The sequence below is a fragment of the Symphodus melops genome, assembly GCF_947650265.1.
Source record: "Symphodus melops genome assembly, chromosome: 5".
Classification (NCBI taxonomy): domain Eukaryota; kingdom Metazoa; phylum Chordata; class Actinopteri; order Labriformes; family Labridae; genus Symphodus; species Symphodus melops.
In genome coordinates, this window is record NC_136695.1 from 7,151,052 (window position 1) to 7,173,107 (window position 22,056).

At 39.5% G+C, this 22,056-nt stretch overlaps 1 protein-coding gene across 5 annotated transcripts in view; it reads right to left on the reverse strand.

The window, feature by feature from the left end:
- vps13b (vacuolar protein sorting 13 homolog B) overlaps nucleotides 1-22,056 on the reverse strand; it is a 265,939-nt gene that overhangs the window by 78,467 nt on the left and 165,416 nt on the right. For all 5 annotated transcript variants that reach the window (XM_079344752.1, XM_079344753.1, XM_079344751.1 and 2 more), the window contains 5 exons: nucleotides 21,313-21,516; nucleotides 16,816-16,942; nucleotides 14,516-14,659; nucleotides 1,108-1,449; nucleotides 162-579 (listed from right to left, as the gene is read on the reverse strand). In XM_079344752.1, the coding sequence (XP_079200878.1) occupies nucleotides 162-579; nucleotides 1,108-1,449; nucleotides 14,516-14,659; nucleotides 16,816-16,942; nucleotides 21,313-21,516 (1,235 nt within the window). The remainder of the gene's footprint in view (nucleotides 1-161; nucleotides 580-1,107; nucleotides 1,450-14,515; nucleotides 14,660-16,815; nucleotides 16,943-21,312; nucleotides 21,517-22,056) is intronic.

Consider the following 22,056-nt stretch of genomic DNA (forward strand, 5'->3'; position numbering starts at 1 on the left):
TAAGAGAGGAAAAGAAACGCAAAGATAGTTGTTAAGTGTTCTGATTTCAGAAAACAATTATCTTTTTTTATTGCGTCTTTCATACGAGGAATAATTTTAAACGGTTTCTATAATTCTTCCCTAAACAAACTCTGCCACCCTCCTCTCCTAATCGTCCTCACCTAGACACTTGTAGTCTGAAGGTACTCCTTTCAGAGACACATCAAACACTGATAACTCCATCCTCTGCTTCCGGTGATGGCAGCTGAGCAAAGCGAAAGGTTGCATCACTTGGAGGTACAGGAGGGGTTCTAGCACTTGGTCTCCAGCCCCTCTTCTGCCCGGCTGCCTTACTATGGTCACGCCCAGTGCTTGGCGGGCTGAGGACCGGCTGGGAGTTGGTAGGCCGTCCAGGGAGAGAAGGGTACTCCTTGGCAGCGAGGAGGCTGGCTGGGAGGTGTTGCTGTTGAGGATGTCTTCAGCTGTCAGGCCTGCAAGGGAACTCTGTGCGGTTGGAATGGAGTCTGGATTTGGTGAGGGTGAGGCTGGAGTAATCTCAGAGAGGATCTCTGGCTGGTGAAGGGAATCTTTTCCGATCTGCTGTGAAACAAACAGAGCCATTAGAAGCTGCACTAAGCCTTATTTTAGCTAAGATTCGCTGTAAGTATTTATTCATGAGAATGCCAAAAACAGAAAGGTTTACATAGACATTTAATAACAGTAATGATTTGGAGAAACTAGCTGGTCACAACAAAGGTTAAAGGGTGGTTTGTGTCATTACTGTTATGGTCAGGAACAACTTCACAGTCCCAAATGCTTGTGGCATGTGTATTTTTTCCTTTATTTGGACTTGTGCCAATACAGTTTCCCACTTTGGATCTGCCTATATCACACTAAACCTAACTAGGAGTTTAAATATACACCATGCATGAGCATTGAGTTTTAAGTCCATACGATGAGATATTACAGGTGGAGGTAATGACAATTCATGTTCTGAAATAGCATGATAAGAATCCCTCCACATAAACACAACTACAACCCTTACATAAATGATACACCTTCCTCTTGAAATGAATAAACAACATATACAAACTGACTCTTGTGAAAGTGTTGATGGTTTACGTTTACCTTATCCCCTTGCTCCTTCTTCTCTGGTGTGCTGGGGGATTCTGACAGTGACTGAGGAGCCTTTGGGGGACTGGCACAAGCATAGGTCATTACGGACAGCCTACTAGCAGTAAGAAAGATGTCGAAAGGGATGAAGCTTAGGTTCTTGGTGATGGTGGACTTGTGGGAAGGTCTAGCAATGCAATGGTGGCTGGCACCACTCTGCTGCTCTATTTGGATAATGCGAATGCGAGTGCTGTCACTGCCAAAGCCGCTGTCCGGCCCAGTCCCGCTGTGACGAGACGAAGAGTCGACACCTGCCACTGCATCTCGACTGCCACGCTTCTGCTGACACTGATGTACCTGAACAAAAACAGTCAAGGTAAGGCAGTGTTTACATCATTGTCGATTTTATTGTACCTTGAAGTGTGCTGGGAATTACTGCTGGGTAGAGAAAATGTGAACTTAATTTCTTTTCACCAATTTAGGTAGAAAAAGCTTAAAAAGACAATACAGATTCAATTGATATCAACCACGAGTGTTAGAATGGGTTATAGAGAAGAACCCCTCAGCGTCCCTGTAAACACAGCTCCAAAGAAACATGGAAAACATGCCACAATAAGTTTAAAATAACTTGCAGGCAGCTGCAAGCTAGCAGAAATCGAGTATCACTGTTTTCACATTTGTGTAAGACAGGTCTGCTATAATGAACTGTTCTCCTATAAGCATATACTAAAGTGGTTGTGCTCAAAGCTAAAATACTAAGTTCATTATTATTCTTTTTTTTTGTGTGGAAAAAACAACAACTTTTTCCAACACAAGCTGGTAAAAGTTGAAAAATGAAAATGAAAGAAAATGGTAACAACTATCTTTACTAATGCACTGTTTAAAACCTTTAGTGAATCTAGAAACAATAAACACCACATTGCAAATGCAACACAGCAACAAAGTACAATTTAACTACTAAAACCATCAATATTCTCTCAAGAAAGTAACAATTTTGTTTGTGTAGCGGTGCTACACACCAAAGGGCAGCTGCAACTTAACAATTATCCAAAAACCTTGAAGATGTACACAAGCTTGAAACATGTTGTGAGCCTGACACTTCAGTTTGGATTAAAAGGAAATGCTTTATCTTAAACCAAACCAAGATATTGCGTTTTGATGGATCACAAAATGAATAAGAACTTGTTTTTTTCCTGAAATTACAAGAGGATGAAAACCAAATAACTTGCTTGACTGCAACCATGGACAAAGAATAAAAGAAGGGAACGTCATAGCCACAAAGACATTAAAGGCATGTTCTGGGGCTTTTTCTGTGGTCTTAAAATCATTAAAATGTTGAATAAAAAATATCTTTTCAAGAAGGTCTCACTCTGGCAAATACAACTGTTTCATATAGTGAAATTGTTTATGAGCATTTTGTTGTTTTTTGTATGCTCTGGTCTAACAAACAGACTTCCAGCCATTGTGGTAATAAGGACATAACACATATGACATTAATCACGAGTGAATGGCTGGGTTTAAGGCATCTTTATTCTGCTACCTAAGCAGGCCGTCACGACAGACTATAAAGAAGGCACCACTTGCTCCAGTTGGACAGGAACAGGACAAACATATCATGTCACGTTTATATAAAACAGATACATCTGGCTAAAAAGCTGAAATAAACAGAGGCTTAACTTTCAAAAATGCTGCAAGCACATGGAAGATATTATCCATAAGCTGATAAAAATGATTCAACCACTGCATCATATCAATTAAACACTCCACCTACAGCTAAAAGCTTGACAGTTATATCATACAGACCTGTCTAATAATCATATGAACTGTGACAATAATAGTAAGGGTTTTTTCTACATTTTCTCTTTTCAGTTAGAGAATTTGCTACTGCTGATTTTTGATACATGATTATGTTGAATTGGACAAAGGGGAAGACAAACAGTGTGTGAGTTTTCATCAGACCCAAGGTATGTCCCTTCCTATCCCACCAGAGTCTGCTCAAACCTGCACATGGTTGCTATTACAGCATGTTCCCTAAGCCCTCCACCCCCTCACTGCTCCCTCCCACCCACTCCTTGAGAATTTTAAATGTATATTATTGCTGTGGCCGAGATAGTGTTTCAAGACCTCCAGGCAAATACTAAACCCACTGGCAGCAGATTAGACAGAATACTTGACTTATTAGATATTTCCTATTCTAAACAATGTCATCAAAGGCTAAGAACAAGAGCCATATAAAATGCTGCAGTATGCCTGCCTGCCTGCCTGTTCTGTTCTGTCCAGGCTCATGTGTGGGGCTTCCATAGGATCGGCCTTGCCAGATCCTTCTCCTTTCCCTGGCCTAATGAGGACAGGATGTGTGCACTTCTTTTCTGTAGAAACGTAAGATTTTCCAAGCAATGGGGAGAGGAGAGAGGGCAGAAAGGGCCTGGACCTGTCTCCATGTGTATTGTGTTAAGCAGGTCAAACTTCTACTGAGGTAAAGAGGTATTTGAAAGTTATTCAGTGAAGGCGAAATGTCCCTTCCAAGTAGTGCAACACATTGGAAGGCACCAAAAAGTTGCACAGCAGCTTTGAAAGCAAGAGCCAGGAGAAACTGCCAGATACATTTACGCTTGTCAGTTTCTCTTCCCAAGCTAAGGCTGTACACATGCATTAAAATTATAGCAAATTCCACCAGTTCTCTTTAACCTCTCTGCTAAGAGAGTGCCCCCTAAGTAAGTCTTGGACTATATTTAGATGTGCTCACAAGTGGAATAATTCGTAACATGTACAGCATTTGGGAGTTTAAAGAAAAAAGAAACAATCACAAAAAAATCCTTCAGCATGTATTTGCTCATATTATTTGATCCTTTGCATGCAATCAGAACTCATACACGATGGCAATCTCTACAAGGGTTGGACTTCAGCTATAGTATTAAAGAGTGTCTGTGTTACTGGGATAAGTTACTTATATCCCCATTGCACTTACTCACTAAAAAGGGAGCAGATAAAATGGGCTCTGTTGTGTATGTGATTTAACCTTTAGCCAATTTATTCATTGACAGAGGGTAATAAATTCAGAATACAAACACGCACCGTAGCTGCAGTCCTGGTCCCAACTGAAATCCCCTTTTCCTACAATTACTTTCTATTACATTATATAATGGCTGCATTGAAGTGCTGTTTCCAGATCCCAGTGCAATCTTTCTCTGAATGTAGCTGATCATGAACTTGTGACTACATACACTTATACACAATCTCTCCCAAACCCCCGCCAGCCAATCATGAGGTCATCCCCTAAGAGTCTCAAGGCAGAACATTCTGGAAAATGGAGGATAATCCCCAAAGTGTGAAATCATGAGTGTCCCAAGTGCCAATCATATCATGGTACATCTGTACGGCTTCTGACCCCCTATTCCTGTCAGTGTAACTCCAAAAAATGTGGCTAGAGGAAGGCTAATATGTGGAAGCAAACTGTGTATCTTGACTGCATCTGAGTTTAATGGCTTGGCCTCTGCTGTGCTACCCACTATTGTTTACAAAAACCATTAAGCTTGTACCAGGCCTCTGTGCTTTTGTGCTAATGAAAGAAAACCTCAATACCGGAAAACCTCATCTAAATCAAAAGAATAATAATGATACTTAACCTAGTGCCATAAAAACTGTAATTCATTCTCTTATTTTCTCGTGGAAAACAGAGGGAGGAAGAAATTAATAACATGAAGTCACTTCTCTTTGTACACCATAACAGCACTCACAAAGCAAAAAATGGCATCAAAGATAGTCATTTAACATAGCCGACTTTGTTGCGATAACAAAGGCAACCTGCTTTGCACTTCAACTGAACCACAACAAAGAAGCAAGAAAGGTCGCGGCCCTAGGATGGCTAGTGCTCCTAGAGAGACTGTAACAGTATTTTAAAAACGGTATTCTCAAAAGCTCAGGGCGCTTAGCAGGGGCCGGTTTTACAAGCTCTCTCTCCGATCCGAACGTTGGTGGGTGAGTTTTTCTCCTCCAGGGTTCAACAGAATGTTTCTCAAAGGAGCATGAGAGACAATATCTTTTTAGTTCTCTCCTCCCACATTTAAGGCCCTGTTGCATTTGTCCTTAGAACCTCAATCCTTGCTTTGGGCAGAGGTAGAGAAATAACAAATGTGAGAATAGACAGTGTGTTTTTCCCCTGATTCCACTTACATAAAGGGAGAAAAGGGAAACATCCGTGTGACAGTAATAATTTACTCATGTTGACATTCCCAAAGCACTGTGTCAGTTGAAACACTTTCCACCCCAAAGACTTACTGGGGGAGAAGTGAAGAGAGGACTGAGTGACATGGCTAGTCTAAACAGTGAAAAGTGTGTGAAAAAGCTTTCTGAAAAAACAAAGGAAAGACTAAAAGACAAAAAATAAAAAAATATACTGTTGAGATGTTGCCTTTTAATCAGCAGCTATATCAAGCTATACTTGGAAAAATGTTTTATGCTCTAGAGTGTTAAAAAAAAAAACAAAGAAATAATATCATATAAGGATAAAGGCTCGGGAATGAAAATAAAACATTCAGTAACCAATGCCCATCTGGAAAATTGCATTATTCTGTCAAATAAAAGACCTGACACAGGGACATATGGTGGCAGAATCATCTGTTGTTGTTTTTTTTAAATAGATGACTGAGATTCAAAACTACCTCTCTCCTGTACCAAAGCAAAACACAACTTTTTTTGAAAATACAATACAGATTTCCATTGTATAAGAAGATTTGATTTTATGAAGCAGCCTTGAACATCCTAGTCAACATGTCAAATGTTAAATGTGAGCTCATCATGTTTAGTTAGCCTTTATTGTATGATTCCAGGATTTCAGAGGCACACACAAAACCCACCATGCCCTGCCTGTCAGCTTTGGCAATCAAGAGTGATTCATAGGGTCTTACAGAAAACACCCTAAAACCTAAACCTAAAGACATATTGCTTCAGTCGTCGTCAACAGTTGTACAAATCAAGACCAAAACCCCCTTTCAGACCCACCAATCAAATCCACTGCTTGGGTTGGGGATGATTATGAGAACTCCCAAGATTTGCCCCATACTTCTACAATCACACTTGCCGTTTGGATAAGCAGGGTGCAATATAAATGTATTTGTCATTGAAGAAACTGCTCAAAATGCCAAGAGATCATTTGTAGATTAACACCATTAAGTGTGCTCCTAAAAACAAAGGGGAAAAGTGGATCCTCTATGGTGACGTAAGCATTTAGGAATGATACACAGACTTTTTTTGTTCATCTGACAATGTGTCCTGTCTGTTAACACATAATGCTGCAAGAACATTACTGTACAAGCAATAGGGATAGGGATCTTTTTTTCCATTATTTTTTCACATTGATTGACACCTTATTAATCCAAGTCTTTATTAATACCATTGTTAATACTTTACTACTATTCAGTGGAAAGAGAAAATGAAACAATATTTTAAACAAAATAGACTAAATCTATCTTCTATTGCTCGGAAAACAAATACATTTCTCCTCCAAGTTTGGATGCTCTTACCACGTTCTGTTGAGGAGGATGATGACTCTTTATCAGCGGCAACAACAGCAGTTGTGCTGAACAGAACTTTTCTAACCTGTCCACAGCACAGGTGCTGCATTGATTTAATTTAATTCTCAATATAATATGCTTGTTGAAAGGTAAAGAAATGGCTCGAACACACATTGGTATAAAGATCACATAAGAAAGAAAGAGCCAAGCTGACCACATAAATAACATAGTTCACAAGCATAGTTCAAGGTTGTAGAAGCAAATTTGGAGTCTAGTCAGCTGCACCTGGAGGCTTACATGCATTGGGGGAATTTAGAGAAAAGAAAAACATGTTTAACTTTGCAGCAGCTCTGGCAGCTAAACAAAGTAATCATAATTCTTCCTACTTGGGCTTGTGTTGTGGTAGTTCAAAGTAATGTTACTCTAATGAACAAAGTACACATATTTTTTGTAAGCTTCTGGACTAGTCCAAATGTTGGAGTGTGCAGTGCTTCTAATGATTCATTTTTGCTATGAACATCTAAATCACTCAGGAAGCTAAAAATAGATCAACGGAAACTGCTGCCATATAGACTCAAGCTCATTGCCTCATTTTCCAAAATATCCGAGCATTGTTTTTTGTTTTTTTTTTCATTAAGGGATGGTACTTTAACTGGCCTCATCTGGGATGTTTTGTGTGATTTTTTTCTTGCCTTTATTAGAGCGACAGGTGGATAGAGTCAAAAAGTACAGAACAGACTACATCTTGAGTTGCCCAGCCACCGGCATCCCCAGAAGCAATTATTTCACTACCCCTGTAGATGTGTGGTGAACACACCATTTAAAGAGGTTGTTGTTTCACTTGTAAAAGAGAAATGGGGAAGATTGGTGATTGTGCAACAGCACAAAAAATCTCCCCTTAACCATTCAAGTTTGAAGTAGATGAAAACCACAATGGGGAAATCTGGCTCGTAAGGCACCTGGCACCTAAATCCACAAAACTGGGGAAGCCTGGCTTTCCTTGGCCTCCGTGAGAAATAACACCACTGGTGAACATATGTGCAAACATGCTCTTACTTTACCATCTAAGTTACAGAAAGCAAACCCAATACTCTCCATCACCTGTTATTTTAGGTGGAATCTTGCTTTTACTTGTGTAGTAGGGGGGAAAAAAGTTACCTTTCTCACCTCTTCAGACAATTTTTTTTGCTTTTTTTCACTGAACAAAGTCTGCTACGGTATGAGGACAAGTTGCCATGGACTTCCTTGCTTTTATTATTCCCCTTGGTGTGTGACCCTACTTCCCTTGCAGGCAGAGAGCGGGCATTCCTGATTCCTTCTCACCTGAATTGACACCTGATCCCAGGGTTCAAGGAGGGGCCTATGGTGCCTATCCTCAAAGGCTCTAATAGAATCCTAGCCTCTGTGAATTTATATGGAGTTTTCACGCTAATTTCTACAAAGCTGATTGAGGAAAAAAGCAAATTCAGCTGCTACTGATGCCTAAAAGATCAGATTTCTGAGGGGACAATTTAAGAATGTGCCAGAGTTGTGCTTCCAGGGGAAGGTTGCTAGTAGTGCTGGGCTGACCAGTGAGGTGAGTTGTTATGACTGGCTGTCAATTTGCAGCTGATACACACAGGAGGGTCATTGAGACTTGAACGATAGAGGAGAAAAAAAAGATTCAGCTTTCATAACAAAGGTAAGGCAGCAAGATGAACACAGGCTATGAAAATATGTATGTTTAAGATAAGCTGAGACAACGACGCTTACTTAACAGATGTAAGACAGCCAAAATGGAAAAGTAGACGCCTGTGCAGGGAGCCTTATTTATTATTACTCTCAGCAGAAACAGAAAAAGGAAAACAGTACCACGCATGCTTTCAAGAGGTCATGGTGAAAAGGATCTGGCCTCTAGAGACTATTAATAGGTTGACTTGGCCAGGTTGACTGGTTAAGAGCTGTACTCTCAGGACATCAGCCTCCACATTTACAGGCATATACTTTGAACAGAGCCAGGAATCAAAGAAAACAGGGGATTCAGACTTCTTAGAACTTGTTCTTAATGTGCCTTGACAATCTCTGTTGATTACTTTCTTACTCATTGTTCCCCTTGCATTCATGGTCATACAAGCTCCTCTCAATGCGTCTCTTCGATTTGACTGCTCTGTTCCTTTCCTATGCTTTAAATTTTCCCTCACATCTGATGTCTCCTAATATGTTTGCCCAGAAAGCACATAAAAGCTCCTCCGACACCTCAATGTCCTGGAAATTGCTGAGGTAGACGGAGAAACTTCAGTCTATAGATCTCAACAGCAACAAGACAAAATGAAACACTCATCACTGAGAGGAACCATCTTGGAAATGGTTTACATTAAACATAAACAGACAAGGATCAAGATCAGAGCCAAGCTTGTCAACAACACCTTGGCTAAGATAAGCCGAGTTATCCACTTTCAACATTCTGCTCACGCTCCTAGTTTAGCCTTCATACATGAGGATGAAAGGTAAACTGTTACACAAGAGGTGGAATAGATGACCAAGATATCATTCTCCAAATGTCAGCCAGCCCAACAGTAGTGTTTGAAGAGTCTTTTTTAGTTTTACAGTTTTTGTCATTATTTGTAACTGCAAGCAAAAATACGTAGTTTTGGGTGTCCTAACTGACGGCTCTATTTGACGATGAACTTTTTTAAAAGACAAATTGGGTAAATGTTTTTACTGACAAAATCCAGAACAAACCTATACACATTTGTTCTGACCAAAAGATCTTTGTTTAAACTATCCAGCATGTGTGCTACCACTAACCCTATTGATGTAATTGATAGCTTCAGCGCAGACACATTTTTGCACCCCCAGCAGAGATATTTGGGAATCCCTCTAGGGGGGCCCAGTTGGGAACCAATTTCTTAAAGGACCACCATTTTCCCCAGTCAGGAGCAGTGCCAGTTCCACAGAAAAAAGACATGAATGAAAGAAGACGTGGAGCATGGAAGTGAGGATAACGATAGAGGGAAAGAGAAAAAGGGTTGGATGAAGGTCAAAGCCAGGTGATTAAGAATTAGGCAGTTAGTATACAAAAATGCCTCATAAAGTGGACTGATTTGATGACACAAAAAAAGGAAATAAGAGAAAAAGGGTGAGAGGAAGTAGAGATAAGGCAGGTAATTGGTGATAAAGAGCTTTCCCCCATCTGTAATTGAGAAGTTCCTGTGAGGTCTGATACCTTGTCCTGAACATGGGTACTGCCTTACTGTCTTTTAGTATGTGCACTGGCATCAGTGTGTGTGTGTATGTGCATGTGCCTGAGTTTGGAGGAAGTCTAAAGCCCTGTTTCTCATGCATGTAATCATGCCAGGATGAGGTGGAGGATGAAGCTGAGTGGTACTTCCCCTGCACCAGAGGGTATTTTCCTCTCACACTGTGGTACAAGCACATGGCTGACCCAAGCTGCTTCTGCATGTGTGTATGTTTGCATGTGTAAGAACGAGAGATAGAGAAGCACAGAAATCAAAAGCACCATTTAAAAGAAAACACTTGTTGACACTCAAAAATATTTGATCATTTAGCTCTTATGTGTTGGAAAGCTGATGCAGGTTTTCAAAATCCAGGAGCAAAATGTGAAATAATATGCTGTAGTCCACCATTGTGTGCTTTAAGACAGCAAGCATGTGCTTTAAGACAGCAAGCATGTTGCTGGGAAACCAGAGATGTATTCAGTGACTTCTAGGGATGGAACGATTCACTCAACTCACGACACTGAGTTCACGATACTGAGTTCACGACACAATTCTCTCACGATTTATTTTAAAATAATCTGGAGGTGATTGGAGCTTCTCATTGTGCTGTTGATTAAATGCTGCATCATGTTTGTTGTGCTATTTGTGAAGTCCTGTCTTGTTGTGATACTTGCACACAGTTTTTGTCTTTCATTTTCTGTCTTGGGAAGCCAAAAGGCTTCCACTGCCATGATAATGCCTGCTTATTAGACTGATACATGACCAAAGTCCAGCTTCCTATATTGTGTAATCCTCTATGAAATCTAATCTGATCTATATGTTGAAACGTCAAATGTTTAATGGCAAAGAAATGATGTTATTTGTTAGTGGTGTGATTAAGGCTTGTACTTGGTCTAGATCTCGAGCAGAGTGAACTGCAAAGGAAGGGAGGCAGCCCTCAGGATCTGGTTTCTAAAAAATGGGAACCCATGATGCTGAAATTACAAAAACACTAGAGGGCTCTGCAGCTTGTAAAATGAGCTTTTGCAAACCAGAACACATCTCTGTTTGAGTCATACTCCCCCCCAACCCTTGCAGGGTGAGAGGCAAGCAAATGGACAGATGTGCTTGCCAAAAGAGTAACAACACGGAGATTGATGAAGGTACACATAGTTTAACAATGAGTGTCCAAAAAACTGACAACATTTAGTTTCTGAAGCAGCAAAGAAGTGAAGACACACTGACCAACCTCACTGTTATTATGATATTGTCACACTCCATCATGGCACAGTTATAAAACTGAACATAGTAGAGCACACATTTAATAATATGGTGGAAACATACTGACTGACTGGAAAATGTAATTGTAGTATTTTAAATTAAATGAAGGCGTGAAGATGTCCCCATGCATATATCCTTAAATTTCTAAAACTGAATGTATGATCATCATGTTATCACTAAGGACTTATCGGCCTTATCTATCTCACTTAAACCATTTATTTGCAGCAATTTCCCAATAGTAGGTTCTGAAAAAAAATAAGTTAACTCTTTCCATCCCTGAGTTAACTGGGAGATGTGGCTGGGGAAAGGGAACATAACCCTATGCCTGCCACTGTGCCTCAGAACAGTAGCCCGAATCCCAAACTCCTACAGTATGACCTGCTCAGTATGAATCCATAGAAAACGGGAGTCATGCAAGGTTGAGTGTGTATGTGAGGAATGTTCTGTATACACTGACTTGAAAAAGAAGGAACATATCTTATTCAATATACTCTGTGTATGTGTGTGTGTCGTGGAGAAGTGTGGGGGGGGGGTGTCTTACATGGACCTCCCAGAATAGTTGCTTGCTGAGCTTTCTCATTCTGCCTTGAACCTGGATGAACCTTCTACAGCCGTTAGCTACCCCTTGACAAAATCAAGCCATGAATCATTCATTACAGGTCAAAGGGGGGCTCAGAGATCACCCAAATCAAAACCAGATGCACCACAGACGCCTCCTTACTATTAACTGTATAAACAACTAAACATTGAATAAAAATGTCAGAAAAGTTCACACTATAGCTTTCACCTATTATATTTGTTATAATGTTTCACTGTCAAATCTGACAAACAGACTGACTGTGAGGTCTCCATTCTCACATACAGAGTTGGTTTGCCTAGCGTGCTTTGTCTGCTTGGTGAGTGCACTGTGGACAATTAAAAGGTAGTGTGTATATAACAACAGGTACAGTAGCATGTGTCAAGCATCTTAGTTGTTTAAATAACAACAAAATAATCATTGCACTAACAACCCTTTAAAGGTTCCTTATTTTTCCCCCCCAAAGAAAGCCAAAAATGTGACTTTTAAAGACTAAGGGGGTTGGAGTTATCAGACATATACTGGTCATTAGTGTATATAATGCATCTTTTAGGTTGTATTCACACCAGGAAACTCCTTTAGATAGCTTTCTTTGGTCTGGATCAATACAGTGTTTCTTTTTTGGTTTGGTACGGTTCATTTTCACATTAAATTTTTTGCAAGAGGCCCAGAATTTGTAAACAAAAGTGCACGTGTGCAAAGATCGTTCAGTCATTGAACAAAAAGTTCTGGGGTGGGGTAAAGCGGTAATTGCAAAGTGAAAGTAAACAATCAAGGAGATCTTGCGTGTTGCATTCTTTGTCCTGGTATTGATGTGGTTCATACCGCTACAAATGTTTCCAGAACATTTTGAGCAGCAAGAGCGTTTCATATGTCGGTTTTATGATGCAACGATTATTTTGCATCGATGAAGACGGGCTGCAAGAGGGCTTCAAAGGAAAACTCTAATGTGCGACTACCATGGCATGCTAACAGCACAACTCATTTTTAGCAAATAACAACACTGCGTTGCAAACCAAACAATTATTTGTTTGGTTATTGATTAACTTTGGGACAATGATTAGACAATGGAGAATGCTTTGTTATTGAGTTTTTGGTAATTATTGCTTTTGCTAAATTGCCTAGAAGAAAGTCCGAGAAGAACTGCAGAGTCTTGCCTTTGAACAAGATGCCAAAGCCCTGATGAATTAGCTATAGATACTCTTGGACCAAGCTAGAAATTAGTTATCTTCACAGGGAAAGGTGACAGCTGAACGTAGATTTCTCAGGTTCAGCCAGACAGGCATGAATCAGCCTCAGGCTTCCAGTAGCACTGCCAAACTGACACTCTGTTGTTTAAATCCTGAGTTCCTAAGCCAATAAGACAACCAGTGCTCTATTTATAAGGTGATTCAAGAGATTATGACCCTAACTTGTTGGTTGTACTCTGTTTCAAGAAGGCTAACTAAAAAGGGACTGGGACAGCCTTGCCTTACCAGAGGACCTTCTGCACATGTGTAAGGATTGGGAGGAGGCACATTCTCACCTGCAAAGTATAACCTTGCCAAGATGCAATATCAATCAAAGTAACACCTAAGTTGGCCTTCCCTCACAACCTTCAGGGGCCTCATAACTCTATAGCTCACTTCCTTAGTTTGCAGTTAAAATGTGCTCCAAGCTGATGACTATTGGTGGGCCTAAACCTTCCTATATTACACATATAACTAACTGCTTATCCCCAGGCCTTAAAAAGCATTAGTCAGAGGCCATTATTTAGTACCAGACACGTGCTGTCTTTAGGATTTGGAAAGAAGGATAGCTCATCTGGGTAGGTGGTCGTATATGTTAAGGCAGCCAGCTTGATCCAGAGGCCTTACTTCTATTCGTTATAGACTCCAAATATCCTGTCACAATGCAAGTGATTAAAGATTTTGATGGGCAGCTACCTAACAATGGCCCTTAAAGGATAATTTTTTGGGACTGGACATGAAATCCACATGGATGACAGACTATTCCCAACCATCAGTAAGGCTATGAAGAAGTGTTATGCTCAATTTGTGCAGAAAACTTAAGATCCTTCAGGATTTTTGACCTCCTCCTACAAGGCTGCGAAATCAAAAGCCAGCCTTTTTTGCACATGTATAGAATTCTTTCACAGAGAAAATATTTATGTTGTTCTTATCAATGACCTGCAGCGGGCTACTATTCAACTATTTGTGAATCTAGCATTGAATCACAAGTGAAGGTACAACTTCCTCACAACTCACTCAGTAGCTCACTTTATTTCATCCCATTCTCTGTCCTCTTCTCTACCCCATGCCCTTCACTTCTCTATGACTCCAATTCCCACTACAGCTAGTAAATATCATTATATTGTGTTCCATTATAAAGCTATATTAAGTGGTCAGACAGGCAAATGGCGCCTAAGAGCTCCCCGTCCTGTAAACAATAGAGAAGGTCCTGAGAGCTGTAGCTGAGCACGGCACAGTAAACTAAGATTACATTAGAGAAACGCTCTTCAGGAGTAAATATTTAAATGTGGGGGATTCATATGAAGCAGCCTGGAGCAAATTTAAGGGCAAAGTTTTAGGAAAACACTGGATTTTCTTTTTATGAAACTGGCACAGTTAAATGTAGCATTTAATTATTGTGAGTAAGTTGTTTTTCATTAAAATTAGATTAATATTCAGCATATAACCAGGCCTCTTCTGGTTCACTAAACAATCATCAAACAAAACAATTACTTATACAGCCCTTTAATTTCATACGTCAATCTGAATGTGACACTGAATATACATACACATTTTGATGAGAGGAAGTCAAAACCAATGCACTAATTTTCATTATTAATGTTAATCACTGATCATAGTATCTACCTCAGCACTTTTCTCCGGAGTGTCCATCCACACCATGTTGTCTCTGAGAAGCTGCTGAAGGAGCTGTACCTGGGCAATACTCAGGTAGAAATCCAGACTGCTGGTCACATTTACCTCCAGAGAGTGGCCACACACCACCACCTCCTAGACAGAGACGAAGAAGATAAAAAAAGGTAAACAGGCGAACAAGCAGAATAGACATCCAATAACATGTTATGCTTTTTTTTGCCCATGTCCTACATCTATCTTCTAACCAAAGACACAGTGTTGTGTAAACAGAGATTACCGATTCACACCTTGATGGCACACTTTGTTATGCAAAGTGCCCACCGGAAAGATCTAATCCCATTCACAAGCATTTTAGCATTAGGTGTCTTGCCGAAGTACACATATGAATGTGGCTGCAGGAGCTGGGAACCAAACCAACGAACTTCTGGATTCTAGATTGTATATATCTGGTGAAGTATTCCACAAAACAGGATTATTAAACTAACCATCTATTGTGACTCTGTGGGATGCAAATGAGAAGATAAAAAAATCAACAAAAGTCTAATTTTGTGCTTTATTTGTAGAGTAGCCTATTATAAGGAAAACTACATTTGTCTACGATACCTGATATGGTTTAAACTTCCACTAATAGTTTAAACTGCAGTAAACTGCAAATTCAGCTTTCAGTGCTTGGTTTTTCAGTTGTGTTACTCTGGATTGTGGTGATCCATTTCCTCTCTTAACTTTCGGAAGTCTGTAAAAGCAAGCTCTAACTTCTTGTTAAATCTGTTTGTACAGAGAGCATTCAGGCCATACACTGACGGAGAGACTCATGTGCTTTCTGCCCCTCAGTTGGTGTAACCACATGAATTATGCCGTATGTGATGTCCCATACATTGCCCCAGAACTCTTTCAATCACTTGTATACTTTTTTCTGTTTAGCTGAGGTATTTGTTAATATCTTTTACCCTTTGCTAACTCTAATGTCCCAACTACAGTAAGCAAAACTTACCTCAGCTTGGAGCTACATGTATCGGGATATAACTCATCAACAGGCAAGAATAAACTACATATACAATAGCATTAATATACACAAATGTATTAAGCACTATTATGTAGACATAATCCATTTAAACCAACTGTTTCAAATCACTACATAACTGCTTCTTGTATTCAATATCCAATGTTACACTGGCTTTATAATTCAGCTTTTTTCACGTTATGTATAAAACAAAAAGTATTGTCTGTATGATAAGACATGCGGTAGTTGGAATTATAGTAGAATTATAGTAGGAGCAGCTACGTTTCTTTTTGAGCTTGTAGTGCTTCTATTTACATAGAGGAATGAAGATAGTCTGAAAAACAGTGAAAGAGGGAGTGAAGAACGAGATGCAGGAAAGGAACCACAGGACGGATTCAAACATGAAGGATCACAGCTCTGTACAAGAGGTGCAACAATCACTACGTCACAGGCGCCACAGTACCAGCAATTAGAACACATTCCATTAAAAAAATCACATGGCTAGAGTTAAAGTGCCAACATTTTTTGTGGTGACAAATGAACATTTAAGAAATGGATCATAGCTGCTGCTGATTAGAAAAAAATCGATAACAAATTCATCAGCCAATTGAAAAGCAGATTTGATTTGAAAATCTATTTAAACACTGTAGCAAGTCATGTTTGCATTATAACTGATCCTAAATAGCAACGCATCGTGTGTGTGTGTGTGTGTGTGTGTGTGTGTGTGTGTGTGTGTGTGTGTGTGTGTGTGTGTGTGTGTAACTCTAAGTACAAACTATGGATTAGCTGTTAGCCATTGTCAAGGGGCACATTAGAGTGGGCAGATGAAGCATCAATGAAGGAAGAAAGAAGTCCTGCCAGAAAACATCAGCTGTATAAGCACAAATGTTTGAACTCTGTGGGTCAAAAGCCTCCATTGCACAAAGGACTAGCTAAGGGAGTCCTAATAAGGAAGTTACTGCAGGAAGCAGCAAATAAATTTGACTGACGTCTACATTATAAATGTCTATGTTCAGGACAATGGATTGTGAATGTAATTGTTACAATCATGGAAATAAAAGGTGATGTTCACAGGGGAGACATTTTCAGCTTAAGTGGAACTACAACAAAAAACAAGACTTAACCGCTGAATGAATAACACAGAGTAACCTCCATAGTAAATATTAACACACAGTAATATAGACTTTAGACTTCATTCCAGTTGTAATTTATGTTATAATATAAATACTTTTTAAGAGTAAAAAAAAAGTAATGTTGGATTCTTTAAAAGCTGTGTTGAATTAGTACAGACCTCTGGTTGCCCACAGTCGAGAGACAGATTCTTGCTGAAGATGATGGCTGGGGCAGCAGTAACCCGAACAGAGAAGTCAGTCAGGATAGGTGTCAGGATTGCCCTCCGCTCCTGGTGCCTTCTGATGCTGAGGCAGAGATGCATAAACAATTAACTGTCTGCAAAAAAAACTCATCAACATGCATATTGCTCTTAGCCTGTGTTGAAAAAAGAGAGAAAAACTGTGGGACAAAATTTTATATTACCATAAAAGATCTGCATTACGAACATAGTCAATGATTTAACAAGTGATGAGTTAGTACAGTTAACTTAACACAATCAAAACACCTCATGTTAGAGCCAAACTTGTTTTCTCTGTAGCTGACAAGAAGACTCACAGTTTAAACAAAGAGTAAAGAGGCTGCAGTCAGTAAAATAAAGGCATAAAAAGACCCAAATAACACTTTGCAGCGCAGGGTAGCCTGGCTGTGATGTCGTGCACCCCATGTACATAGGCTATAGTTCTAGTCTCAGCAATCAAGGGTTCAACTCTGGCCCCGGTCCTTAGCAATGTCATCCCCCAGCTGTCCTATCCAACAAAGGCAACAATGGTCCAAAATATAGGTAAACAAAGAAGACAGAAAAGAAGACAGAAAAGAAAAGTTTGTCTCCTAAAAGCTAGACCTGTGAAATACTCATGTAAAAATATGTAGGTTTTTTTACTCAAACGCATTTTAGCAAGAAGCTTGAATATGGTTACATATGCAGAATGAGACTTTATATGAGAAGTCTTAAGAAGACGTAATTGTACACACACACAAGTTTAAATAGAAACTTCTCAAATCATCTCTTTGTATTTCACTTACAGCATATTCATTTTAGGGCTGGGCAATATATATTGAGTTTTTAAGATATATTGATATTTTCAAACAAGATATAGGGTAAGACAATATTGTTCATATCGATATGGTTTATGTTGCATTAAATTAACATTATAAATGTCGTCTGTAGAACTGTCAGTTCACCTGTTTCTCATCTCATGTCATAACTAAACACACAACTGTGTTTATTTTGTGATGCAGAAAATGAATGAATTTCACAAACCGGTAGTTTATTTTCATGTTCGTACATGAACGTTAATATAAAATATCGATATATATCGAGTATCGCCATTCAGCAAAAAAATGACTTTTGGTCCATATCGCAGAGCCCAAATTAATTTCCACAGTCAAGTGGTATTTGTGGAAACATTTGTTAGCAGTAAAACAAATATACGCATGGGCTTTATAGGGTGGTGTGAATTGCCACATCTGCTGCTATTAAAACAATCAAGTGGTATAGCTTCCAATATTTACAGTTGGCCAGGATTATAAAAGACCTAGTTTCTAGGTGGCCTTTAGTACAGTACTTAACTACAACCAATATCATATTCACCGCTGCTACACAAATGTGCATTACCAGTACCCTCAAGGGATTATTTTTTGACACATTTCTTTGCCTGTAGCGTTTAAGGGAGACCTAATTCGAAGGTAAAATGATCTGTGAGGCCAATTGGTGTTGGCTAATCTCCCCTCAGACAGGGATTGAAACAATGAGTGTCTCGTTCCAGGAGACAGGTGCGATCATTCACCAGCATGGAGGCCTGCAGCTCGGTTTACCAGTAATATGGCTTTTTCTGACTGGGCTGGATAACTCTGTGTGTGTGTGTGTGTGTGTGTGTGTGTGTGTGTGTGTTCTGTCTTACAGTGTGAGTTATAGTACACAGTATGAACATTGAATAATTAGATCCATGGCATGGACAAAAAAAGACTGGCATGCACAGTGAGGCTGACAGAAGGGAAGATGGGGAGGGTTCACAACCTTATGACAGGTTCTTTCCTCGCCGCCATCTACACAAAGTGACAGGTTCAGTTCTTTAATGTATATTCATGGTGCTGTAGTTTCTTTAAAATTTCTGGAAGCTGATTGAAGCTACTGCAGAATTGCAACTACTGGGATTGAACTAGAAAAAAATAGAGTTGGGGGAATGTTGATGTAGGAAATGAAGAAAAGGTGTGAACTTGGGATGGAGTGCATGTCAAAACTTGTTAACTGAGTTGGTGTATTTCAGTAGGTGATTGCAGTAGACAAGTAAAGTGTTGATCTTGACCCCCTTTAAGGACGCAAGTTAGAACATTCTAAATTACATGTTCAGTTATGACTTGATATTGATGGTGGGTGATAATGTTGTGAACAGTACAATACACAGCAGGACAGGAAAGTCCATTTTGTAATACTATCGGAAGTGCTGTTCTTTCCATGGAGAAGTTGGGAAACAGAGTAGCAACCATAATCACACTGTTTTGTTTTTCTTGCCAACAGAAAGTACAAATTAAGAAAAAACTAACTTAAAAACCCCACACCAACTTTTTCAGCATGATTTAATTCCTTGAAGCTGTTTAAAGACTTCTAGTCCTGAAAACATATAAATAACTGCTCAGGATATTCTCCTGACCTGGCTGTTCACATCTGCACGGGAGACTGTCAGACAGGAGGGGGGGCAGGGGGTCTGCCCCCTCCGATTGGCACAAGGCGAATTCTCCTGATTACATCCTGTGGTGTTCTCTTTATTAGCCCATTTGAACTTGATGCAAAAAAATAATAATAATACTTGGGGTGTGAGAGGAGAAACTCCGGGTGAAGTCAGTTGCCTGTTTGTGTTCACATATACAGCATATACTGTATATAGTATTTTCTGGAGTGTTCTGCAAGTGTGTAAACCCTACAAGATGTTTCAGCTCTTATCCAAAAGGCTTCCTTAGTTTTGAACTTTGGCCTCTGTAACAAGTCACCTTCAAACGACATGATCATTTTTGAAAATCCAAAACCTTCATACACAAGTTTAAAACAAATGATAACTAGTATTATTAGCACCTTAATGCACAGAATCTGGGATTGACCTATTTTTGCCTTAGAATATATAATAGATCAAACCGAAAAAGGTTAAATAACTAACTGACTACTAACTTTGTAATGTATTTTCTGGGCATTTTCCACTTTCAATCTGTGGGGATTACTAGTAACATTTTCATACTGTGAGAGAGTCAATCAGTCAATCATTCAATCTTTATTTGTATAGCGTCAATTCATAACAGGCGTTATCTCGAGACACTTTACAAAAGCAGGTAAAGGACCTTACTGTTTGTCTGTTAACATTAACGAAAGAGCAGGTAACAAGATCATGCTCATTGTTATGTTTACAAAAAGCAGGTAAAGGACCTTACTTATGGCTATATTACAAGAGTATGTGTTATAATGAAATGAATGTTCAGATAAAAGGGCTGTGCTGGTTTTAAGTTTTTGCTGATGCCCGTGGTGGTCATCCTTGTCATTCTGTGTGCATGTGCATGTGCTTGTGTGCATGTGCTTGTGTGCATGTGCTTGTGTGTGTGTGTGTGTGTGTGTAAGTGATAGAGCCTTACCGAAGAGTAAAAATAGCTTTCAACATGAGTATGAAGAGGTTTCTCAGTGTGTATGTAACTGAACGGTGTGTATTTCATTTTGCATTCTTTAAACTCTAATCTATGAGCACTCAGTCTAAATCCGGCCTATGTTGATTCTGTACAGAAGTCTTCAATAAGGCCCCTTTTTAGTTGACAGGAAACAAATTTGGACTCTTTGCCTGTGAGTCTTGGATTTTTGGGGCCTGTTCCCTCTCAAAACATGAGTGGAAAAATGGATACATGGCCAAACAGTCTGTTACACTTGTGCTTGTTTTAGCTCCTGAGTCTATAAAAAAGACAGGGTTTGTAATTATGACTGTGCATGAAACAGCTCTATAAAAGGCAGCTAACTCAATAACTACAAGCTGCTCGCACATCAAGATTGATCTGATACATTCTGCATCATTCAAAGAAGATCCTCCACACAGCACCTGTGTAAGGGTGTAACTATGAAATCTAAAAGAAATGTGAATAATATTTGCTGTGCTTCTTATAGTTTGATTCAAATAAAGTTCAAAGTTAGTAGAGCAGGCTTGTGAGGATACATATTATCGATGAATAAGATGCAAAAACATTACTGTTAAACAGCAATGTCTGTGTTTTTGATTTAAAAAGTGTGTCAACAAGTTAACAACTGTTATTGCAACAGAGTTCTTCTTGCAACCTGATTTATGACTCACAGTCACACGTTTTAAAAGACCACAGAATTTCGTGTCTGACTGTGATGTCCAGAACTGAGCAGTTTGTAAACAATATGCTTGTGCAATGTGCCTGCGCTTGTGTTAACAATAATCAATGATTGAACTGGATATTCGAGATGAGAAAGCATTGTTTAAGCAGTCTGATAAAAAGCTGATTGTTGGGAAAGTCAGGATGAAACTATTCTGGTGTTGAATATTTACTACTTTGCAGTGGATGCTTCAAACAATAATTAATTTCTACCAATGGCTTTTTTATGCAGTGTGATTATTTGAATGATCTTAACACACAGTCTCACTCTAAGTCTAAATATGCAAGAAATGAATATTTCTCAGACCTGCTGGCCATGTTCCACTCCAGGGCTGGGTTTTGGGAGCTTCTCTCACTCTCTGCTAACACTCCTCCTTTGTTTCCCTCCTTTTCGGGCTTGAGTTGCTTCCACTGAGCTGTGCCGATGTTGATGGACTGTAGATCGATCTGATACTGACGGTCCTCCACCTCTGAACCGGGGTCACGCAGGATGCCCAGGTTCAATGCACGTCTGGAGGGAAGAGAGGGATCAGGTTGAGTCACTTAAAAAAATCCGATTGTAGGGTTGTATACTGTACATGTTGCAGGAGGCACCATGAGCAAGCATGTGAAAATGATGGTAAGTGGTTGTGTTAGTGAGCTGTATTTTATGGTTTTCAGGCGTACAACAGACAGTCTGTAATACTTACATGCTACTATCAGTAAAGAAGCTCTATAACCAGTGGCCTGTTGCACCAGCTATGTGTTATTGTGTCTTAAATTATGCAGTAAGTCCACATGTGCAGTGTTTGCTACAGTGTTCCCTCGTGTGTCTAATTGTCCCTGAACAGAATAAGACATTTATGAGTGATGGAATCGATCAAGGAGCACACACTGCTGGCACCAAACAAAAGCCTGTGCTCCCCCGTATCCTCCAACTTATCACCATTTACAAAACGATGCACCATGACAAACACATTTTACAGAGGACTTTACTATCTATTTGGAGCAATTTTGCAATTGTAATTTTTAACTCGTGCAAACCCTTAGATGTGAGTAATGTGTAAACTCT